The sequence below is a fragment of the Diuraphis noxia genome, unplaced genomic scaffold, assembly GCF_037042655.1.
Source record: "Diuraphis noxia isolate RWA-SAM2 unplaced genomic scaffold, SU_Dnox_SAM2 contig0001, whole genome shotgun sequence".
In the NCBI taxonomy this organism is placed as follows: domain Eukaryota; kingdom Metazoa; phylum Arthropoda; class Insecta; order Hemiptera; family Aphididae; genus Diuraphis; species Diuraphis noxia.
In genome coordinates this window covers 62,046,468-62,055,902 of record NW_028301711.1, presented here as the reverse complement: position 1 = coordinate 62,055,902, position 9,435 = coordinate 62,046,468, and the positions used below count along the sequence as shown (strand labels likewise).

Sequence of the window (9,435 nt, the reverse complement as noted above, 5' to 3'; positions counted from 1 at the left end):
AACCATGCTTTCAGCCCATTCTCTCATTCTCAATATTGCATCATTGGTACTCTTATTACTCGTAAATCCAAATTGCTTATCGGTCATCCTCGGTTCGGTCATCTCTCGAAGCCTCACCCAACTAGCACAAGATATTCATGGTATATTCTATCAATCTTTTTTTTAATTGTTATATTCATAATACTGAACAATATGAAAGAAATATGCGATGGATCGTTTTTTATGCTCATTACAACTATAAATATTTTATTCCATGTAAAGAAATATTCATAAAAGAATATTAATTTGAGAATAATCTATAGACATGATGTTACAGACAATAAATTAATATTCATTTTCTAATAATATATTCCTGATCAATTTATCATGACTTATTTTAGTAAAATGTACGAATATTCTTAGAGTGATAACTGTATAATCCTTAATGAACATCTACCGAAAAATAATCTATAGACATGATGTTACAGATAATAAACGAATATTCATTTTGTAATAATATATTCCCGATCAATCTATCATGATTTTAGTCAAATGTATGAATATTCTTAGAGTGATAACTGCATAATCCTTAAGAGGAATTAATAGAGGATGGGTGCCATACAGTACACCCAATAATGTGTTGTTTCCGTCTTACAAAATGTAAAACATGCGAAAACTGTTTTGCGCGGGTAAGAAACAATTTCTTCAAGCCGTAATCCAAGCGAAGCAACCAAATTTTCGCGCTATAAAGAGGAGAATATTTACTGTGCAACGTTGTTTTAATTTTTCGATATCAAAAATACGAGAAAAGTATTCATTATTTTTCAGTTTTTTAAAACTTGAATAACTTTTTTTTTTAGTTCTGATAAGACGGTAGGAAGATGACCGGTAGACAACACGTCATGCGGGTGTAGCGTCCTCTTAACCCTTTCAGTCCCCTTGTCCATTGCAATGGACATGTATTTGAACTAATTATCATAAATGCTATGTAATATATAACAATGTGAAACTTGATCAATATTTCTTAGAATATTCTTAAATCTTAAGTATATATAAAATTACTTTTTATAATGATAACATGTATTAAAATGTCTACTAGCTGAAGAATAATCTATAGACTATAGACATGATGTTACAGATAATCAATGAATATTCAGCAAAACATATTATTACTTGTTTAGTACACTACTCGTCCACGGTAACATAAGTGCGTGCACGTCGGAAATCATATACACTATAGTCACACACTCGCGCACACTATTACACAACATTTATACGACACGACCAACACACGCGTACTAAAGAAATTGCCTATTTTTATCTTATTGAAAACAATGAATAAACCATCGGCATATCATCAAAATGACAAATATTAATATATAGAACTACGTCATTGGTTTTCTCAATATAATTGTTTTCGATATCTGTACTCTGTTATCCTAATCATAATCAATATCAAAAATTAAAACATTTCCACTTTCCTGACTGGCAGACTGTACATCGCCTATTCGCCTGCACGTATACACTGTTTACAGTTATTTCTTATTTACACGCTGCATCCTGTGTGCGGCTACGAGTGTTTCTCAACAAAATATTAATATTAATTTGTGTTTTAAAAACGTGTTATTTTTTTACATAAATATCTTATAATATTTTCAATTATTATACTCGCTATCAAGGTAAGTTGTTACAAATCATTCTATATTTTAGTTAAGTAAAAAACACACAATAAAAATTCAGTTTAATTCTGAGTTTAATGGTTAATTGAAAAAGAATGTATTTATAACCACGTACATTTTTATTTTTGTCTTTAATACCCAGTCACTTAAATTTAAAATAAAAATATATTTTGTTTTTTAATAATTTAGTTGGGTACCTTATGAAACATTTATTTTATCGTTATGGAGTCAAGAAATAGTTCAATAAAAAAAATTCGTTTATCAAAATCACAGTTTAATAGAAACATAAAACAACAACTTGATTGCTTAGATCATTTAAGAACACAAAAATCAGTAGTTGCTTTACCAATTGTTACTCCTTGTTTGAGTTTTCAAAGTCAGTCTGTAGACTATTTATCACAGGAAAATAACTTGCCAATTGAGGAAAATAATATTTCAAACACAACTACACTGTGTAGTTCACCAAAAATGTCCAGTAAAAATAGCAATTATGTTTCCCAAACATTGTCCAATTCTAGTCAACTTATTTTTAAAAAAAGTTCTGAATTAATAGAATATGCTATAAACATTGACCAAGCTATTGACCATCATAATATACCAGAAACTTTAAAATTATCAGTCCCTGATCAATTAAGGCTGTGGGCAGTTAAGAATAAGATAACTCACACAGCCCTAGGAGAACTATTATTGATTCAAAGCCAAAATACCTGATTTAAAAAATATTCCAATAAATCCTAAAGCGTTTTTACATACACCAAGGCAAACAATTTTACGTGATGTCAGTCCTGGACAATATTATCATTTCGGATTAGAAAATTCCATATCTAACATGTTGAAAAATATTGATATGTCTAATTTTCCTGATGTTATTAATGTAGCTATAAATATTGATGGGCTACCTCTTAGTAAGTCTTCGTCAAGTCAAGTATATCCAATATTATGCTCGGTCAATAACATTGATATCATACTGCCTGCAAACATTTGTTGTGTTGGAATTTATCATGGATATGATAAGCCATCAGACTTCAACGAATTTCTGAAAGAGTTTGTTGATGAAGCGGTTACATTAACATCAAATGGTATTTATATTAATGATAAATATTATGGTTTCAAAATTGTCATGTTTTTATTTGATGCTGTAGCTAAGGCAAGTGTCTTGTTTATAAAAGGCCATAGTGGTTATTCATCTTGTTCGAAGTGCACCTTAGAAGGGGAATATATAAATTCAGTATGTTTTACTGAAACTGAATTTAATAAAAGAACCGATAGTGATTTTATGAATCAAACTGACCCAGATCATCATACAGGTCATACAATTTTAGAAAGAATTCTAAACATAGGTCTTGTGACTCAAGTTCCTTTGGATTATATGTATTTAATATGTCTTGGAGTTGTGAAAAAGTTGCTTGTTTCTACTTGGTGTTTTGGACCGCCTCCTCACAAATTACCTTCAAGAATTCTGAAGGTTATATCAGAATCATTAACAAATTTAGTTCCCTACATTTCATTTAAATTTGCTAGAAAACCAAGACCTTTGAAAGATTCTAAACGTTTTAAAGCTACAGAATTTAGGCAATTCATTTTATACACCGGTGTTATTGTTTTAAAAAAAAAATTAGAAAAAAACAAGTATAATCATTTTTTGTCTCTTCATTTTGCTATTACTGTATTATTATCAGACATACATTTACAAACTATGACAGACTATGCAGAAGTACTTTTGAAACATTTTGTTATTTGTACAAAATTAATTTATGGTCCTCAATTTCTGTCTCATAACTTTCATAACTTATTGCATTTAACTGATGATGTTAGAAAATTTGGTAATTTGAACAATTTTGGCAATTTTTCCTTTGAGAACTATTTACAAAAAATAAAAAAAATGTTGAGAAAACATGATGGTATTCTACCACAAATAGTAAGAAGATTGGCTGAAGAAAGGTCCCTTCAAATATTACCTAACCACAAAGTAAAACCAAATAATTTTAAACTAGAAAAAGAATATAGTAACGGTATTTTATTAAAGGATACCTGTAATCCTCAATATAAAGAGGTAGTATTTAGTAACCTTAAACTTAGTGTAAAAGTTCAAGATTCATGTTGTAGATTAAAATGCGGTACCATTGTTGAAATTTCAAATTTTGCATATAGTAAAGTATTAAACCAGCCAATAATAATTGGTAAAAAATACAATAAAACTACAGATTGTTATACTAGTCCTTCTCAGTCATCCTTAATTGGTATTCTATTAGTTACTCAACTTCAAGAAAATTATTCATTTTGGCCTATATCAGATATACATTATAAATTAGTTCGTTTACCATATAACACAAGTTTTGTAGTATTTCCTTTACTGCATACTTATGATGACTAAATGTAAAAATGTAAAAATGTATATATTATGTTCTCTGTGTGTGTATGTGTTTTGAATAAAATAATCAAAATAATTATTGTGTAAATAATAACTTAATACATATTTTATAAAAATTAGTCATAGATAATCATGGCAGTTGCTGGTTGGTATGTTGTAAAATTCACCGAAGAAAACACCATTGAACCTATACCTAGCAGTTGGATGATAAACTTTGATATGTGTTTATGGCCTGATATATCATCAAAAAAAAAAAAAAAATAACTTTGGCAATTAAAAATAGCATTAAACCTTCTAAAAAGAATAACTGGACAAATTGTAAGATTAAAGTGTTATGTAAAAAACTTATAACAAATTTTAATGAAGCATCAAAAATGGCAAATGATTTTCTTACACAATCATCAACTAAAGCAGAAGTATGTACAGCAAAAATCATTACAAAAAAACGCAAAAAAAGAAGTGTAAAACAAAAAATGATAAAAGAAAATGAAAGTGATTCATCATCATTGACTAATGATACTAATAGCAGTGACAGTGACACAGATCTTCCAAATTTTCCAAAATTTTCTAGTAAGTTAACTATTTAAAAAAAAAAAAACAAATAATAAATAAAAATTATTAATATGAATATTCTTTATGTATTAATAAATAATTAAATAAAGTATAATGTACCTTAATGTACCTATAATTAAATAAAGTATAATGTACCTTAATGTAACTATAATTAATATATAATATACCTAATTTTAGAAATTGATTCCTGCAGTTTGAAAGTGCTTCCTGTTAAAAATAGTGTAACTCAATCAATTGGAAATGAATTAACTTTGATAGAGAATGCTTTTCAGGATAATAAACCATATCACACATCTCCATCAGATCAAATTGGTAAATTTTTTTTTTTATTTATTTTAATATCTTAAAAACTATATAATCATAACTATTTTTTTTTTATAGGTAATAATACAAATCAGATGATTATTGATGATTTTGTAAATAATGAGTTTTTTATTGGTGATTCATTGATTGATGTATCATCAATGAATAATAGTAATACCATTTCTGAAGATAAAGGTGATTTAGTAACTTCAAATAACTACAGTTTGTAAATTTATATTTTATAATTTAAATTTATTTAAATTATTGCAGTTCTGTAATACAATATTTTACAAATATACTGTTTATAATATAGGTTTAAACACCGAAAACTCCACTACTGCAGTTCATCAAGATGCTGATGAAGATCCAAATGGTAAACTCTATTTAATTATTATTTTGGTTGATTATAAGTACATTATTAGTTTAATTTATATAGAAATACAAAAACAAATAATGAGACAATTAGTCACATTAAACACTAGGCAAAAAGAACAAGGAGAGTATTTGCACACCATAATGTTGATAGTCAGTAACATCCAAGATAATCAAAAAAATCAGATGGTTCCTTCATCATTGGGATCTAACCAACGATTTGAAAAAATATATGAAATGCTCCCAATATCAACTAACGAGGAATTAAATATTTTTAAAAAAGCCTTGACAGAAGACAACACTATATATGATCAAACTGTAAGTAATTACAATAATAATTACTAAATAAACATGCATATCCACAATACATACAACTATATTAGTTATGCGTTTTTATGGAGTGTTGTATAATATATAATTATACCTAATTGTAGATATGTTGTTTCTTTGATTCTATAATTTAAATATGTATTTTTAAGGTAAATATGTTATCAAAAATTGGCGGTGATAACTATAAACAGGCAGTGAGGCGTATTTTATAGAAATTAATTACTGATGAGTATGCCAAATCATACAGCTACACAGGGCACAAAGGGAACAAAATGCCGTTCAACAAAACTATTTTATCTTCTTTACTTACAAGTAAGAATGAATTATAATTTGTATTAACTATAGTAGGCTTGAAAATTAAAACAACTTGTAAATAATATTGAATTAAGTTTTTATAATATTAAATATTCATTATATAACAATCATAAAGAATAACATTTTTATTTTTAAGAAAATTATAATAGTAAGGTTACTATATAATATAAACTAACATAATAACTAACTAAATTAAACACCAATTATTGATTACTTTTTTAAGAATAAAAATATTTAAAAATTAAATAACTATAGCTAAACACAGATGATATTAATTTTTTTTTAAATTGTTATAACAGGTAATTAATACCTACATTTCAATAATGTCATAGTAATAATGAAATAAATTTCATTATGGAGAGGTTTTATAATATTTTATGTGCACGTATAACTGGAATTGTTAATATGCATGAAATGATACTTAAGTATTATTTAAAAATTATTTATAATTATATGTATTAATGTATTTTAGAAGCTACCCAGTCTTCTTCTATATTCAACCAAATTTCGGCCAAGGATGTTGAAGGTGCAGCAAGTATATGGCTTTCAAAAGCAAGTGAAAGGCTCAAGATAAACACAACAAATAATTTTAACATCTAATTTTTGACAAATATTTTGTTTTAAAAGTTCAGCCAGGTCGGCCACTAAACTTTGATGTTTAATAAAATAAATGTCTAAGTTTATATAATAAAAATCTTATTTTTTGAATTTAAATCAAGTTTTTTTTATGAATATACTTTTAAATAAATATACGAGTTTTAATTTTTAAATTAATATTTAATATAAATTAATAAATGTATAGTTTGATAGGTTTATACAATTGGGAGTGTGATAAGAAGAAATGAATGTAATGAAGTATCTTATACTTGGAACTTAAGATGTAATTTAAGTTAAGAAGTTTTGCTTAGGTTTCTTGTTCAAAACAACAGAAGAACATATTAAGATTTGCTATGTAAAAAAAGTTATAGCTAGATGAAGTTGAAGACCTGGATGAGTGTTGTGAATAGGTCCATTTTATAAAAGACAATGGTTAGAGCTTTTAAAAAGCTAGTGATAGTTGGGCATAAATCTTATAAAAATAATAGGTAATATAATAAAAACTGTATTAGGTATATTATATTAAATATAAATTCACATATATGAAATGAATATTCATAGTTCATAGATTTGGTTGATATCTTCATATCAATATTATATTATTCCATGATTGGTTAATTTCGAATGAGCTACTTATTTATTTGTAATATAAAATGAATATTTATAGTACACTGATTTGGTGAATCTCATCATATTATTATTATATTATTCTATGGTAATTATATTTTGAATATACTTAGAATATTCTATTATTAATTATTAATATACTATGAATAATACATCAAAACTATTGATAGCGTATTGCACATTGATAGCATATTCATAGAATGATTAAAAGTGGCGCATTTGACCATTTTCGGATTAAATTATCAGATTGATAGAAGAATGATAGACCATTCAAAAATAAGATATGAATATTCTGTATGACCAAGATGAATATTCATTTCATAAGCTATGGACATTTTGGTGCTAGTTGGGCACGCAGATAAGGTACTCCAGTGCCTTTGACAGCACCGGGAGCAGACTTATCGGCCTATAAGACTTGGGATCCGTCTTATCCTTGTCACAATTCTTCAATAGGGGTACCACCACTGCTTTCTTCCATGACCTCGGAAAGCGAGCTTTTCTCCAACACTCGTTGAAGAGAGCGGTCACTATTTCCGCCATCGCCGGGAAAGCTACACGGAGAATTCTGGCTGTTATACCATCCTCCCCCGGAGCTTTGTCCCTTTCCATTCGCCAAATGGCCTTCTTCACATCCTCCTGAGTAAATTCCTCCCGTTGGTTGCCCTCGTTCTCCTCTCCCCATATATGACCTTCAGTTTCATCCAAGTGCACTCCAGTCTCCTCGCGGATTCTGTTGTGCTCCTCAGTTTCACCTTCAGTCGTATCTGGGGGAATCAATGATTCGAGCAGCAAGTCGAGCGTGTCCTGCAAACCCAGCGTGCGCTCTCCATTCCCCTTTCGGAGAGTGGCTAGCACTCCGCGTGAGTCCGTATTCGCGCCCTCCTTGCACCAGCGGTAGGCGGACCCCCATTTCCTTTCGTTACCCTCCTCGGTAGTAAACTTTCGCTAGGTCCTCGTCTGCTCTTTCTCCTTCGTGATAGATACTTGTTTCTCTCTCTCCTATATTTCTCCTATAATGCGGCTGTCCTTTCCTCGCATCCCCCGGCGCGTGATTTGCTTACCATCCACTTTAGCCTCTTGACACATCTTCGCTGGGTGTCGAGTTCCTCCGTGAACCACGAAGGAGCCTCTAACCCGCGCGACTTCATCAAGGGCATCGACTTCCTGCAAGCCTCGCTGATCGCCGAGGTTAGGTAATCCGCTCTGGAATGTAAGTCCTCCTCCAACTAGCTGGATTGACCGTCAAACAGTCTCTCCGCCAGTCTTTGTCGGAACTTATCACAGTCGGCTTTCCGGAATATGCATCATTTCGACACGGCAATCTTGACGCACGTCAAATGGACGCGGCCATTTGGACGAACGACAATTGGACGCATACGTCATTTCGACGCAAAACAAAATATAATTTTATACATATTATAATATTAAGTAAAATAAAGTAAAATAATACAAATAGTTTATTATAGTATATGCAGTATAGCTCTTGTAGTTGTTACTGTTGTTGTTGCATATTCCTTTATTAGATTTATAGCTTTCATAGCTTCAATTTTTGCGACGTCTGTTACATGATTATGATCTATGGATTTTATTATATCTCCTACAAGTACAATTGAGTGTTAAAAAAAATAGTCACTAATAGTCTACAATATGTAGGTTCTTATAAAAAAAACGTAATCAATTATTAATAATAATTTTGTGTCTGACGTTATCAAAATATGAAAAATAAAAATAAATACATAAAGAAATAATATATAAGTACCTTGCATTGTATGCGCTCGTCCTGGACAATTTTTAATTTCGTTGCATCTCCATATCATTTTTTCTTTGCCTTCTCTATCTTTTTTATAAATAAATTCACCATGAACAAGGAGATCTTTTCCCCGTTGACTTTTTACAAACTCCAATGGCATGTTATAATTTTTTTTTTTAATTTACAAGTTAAAATATTTAAAGCACACTAACAGATGTAGATATAGGTTGGTAGTTGATAATTTTTAAAAGCGTACGACTCACTGCGCGATATAAAGCACACTGAAGCACCCATGTATTAATGTACAGGTATAATTGAATGGCAAACCGTAATATTAAGATAATGATAAAATGTGTACCATTTATGTGACCATAAAGATTAACAAATTACTAAAGATTACAGGATAATCGGTCAAAAAGTCTTTTCGTCCGGGATTCAGATTGCAGATATATATTTTTAACCTATACTTATGTGGCTCAATATTATGAAGCAAATTCAAACTTATATTTATTGTTAAATAAGATTGTTAAGAAAGACTA

At 29.3% G+C, this 9,435-nt stretch overlaps 3 protein-coding genes across 3 annotated transcripts; 2 read left to right on the top strand and 1 right to left on the bottom strand.

Moving 5' to 3' along the window:
* The first annotated feature begins 2,487 nt into the window (after window positions 1–2,487).
* On the top strand, window positions 2,488–3,206 carry LOC149061176 (uncharacterized). The gene is made up of 2 exons (XM_089230869.1): window positions 2,488–3,123; window positions 3,180–3,206. The coding sequence occupies exons 1-2, from the start codon at window positions 2,488–2,490 to the stop codon at window positions 3,204–3,206; spliced, it is 663 nt and encodes a 220-aa protein (XP_089086995.1).
* A 960-nt stretch (window positions 3,207–4,166) lies between these two features.
* On the top strand, window positions 4,167–6,522 carry LOC149061175 (uncharacterized). Its single transcript, XM_089230867.1, has 6 exons — window positions 4,167–4,599; window positions 4,780–4,914; window positions 4,984–5,127; window positions 5,219–5,278; window positions 5,342–5,599; window positions 6,395–6,522. The coding sequence occupies exons 1-6, from the start codon at window positions 4,404–4,406 to the stop codon at window positions 6,520–6,522; spliced, it is 921 nt and encodes a 306-aa protein (XP_089086993.1). The 5' UTR covers window positions 4,167–4,403.
* Window positions 6,523–7,488: 966 nt separating this feature from the next.
* Window positions 7,489–9,056, bottom strand: LOC149061174 (uncharacterized). Its single transcript, XM_089230866.1, has 3 exons — window positions 8,906–9,056; window positions 8,643–8,743; window positions 7,489–8,028 (listed from the first exon to the last, which is right to left on the bottom strand). The coding sequence occupies exons 1-3, from the start codon at window positions 9,054–9,056 to the stop codon at window positions 7,489–7,491; spliced, it is 792 nt and encodes a 263-aa protein (XP_089086992.1).
* Window positions 9,057–9,435: the final 379 nt, after the last annotated feature.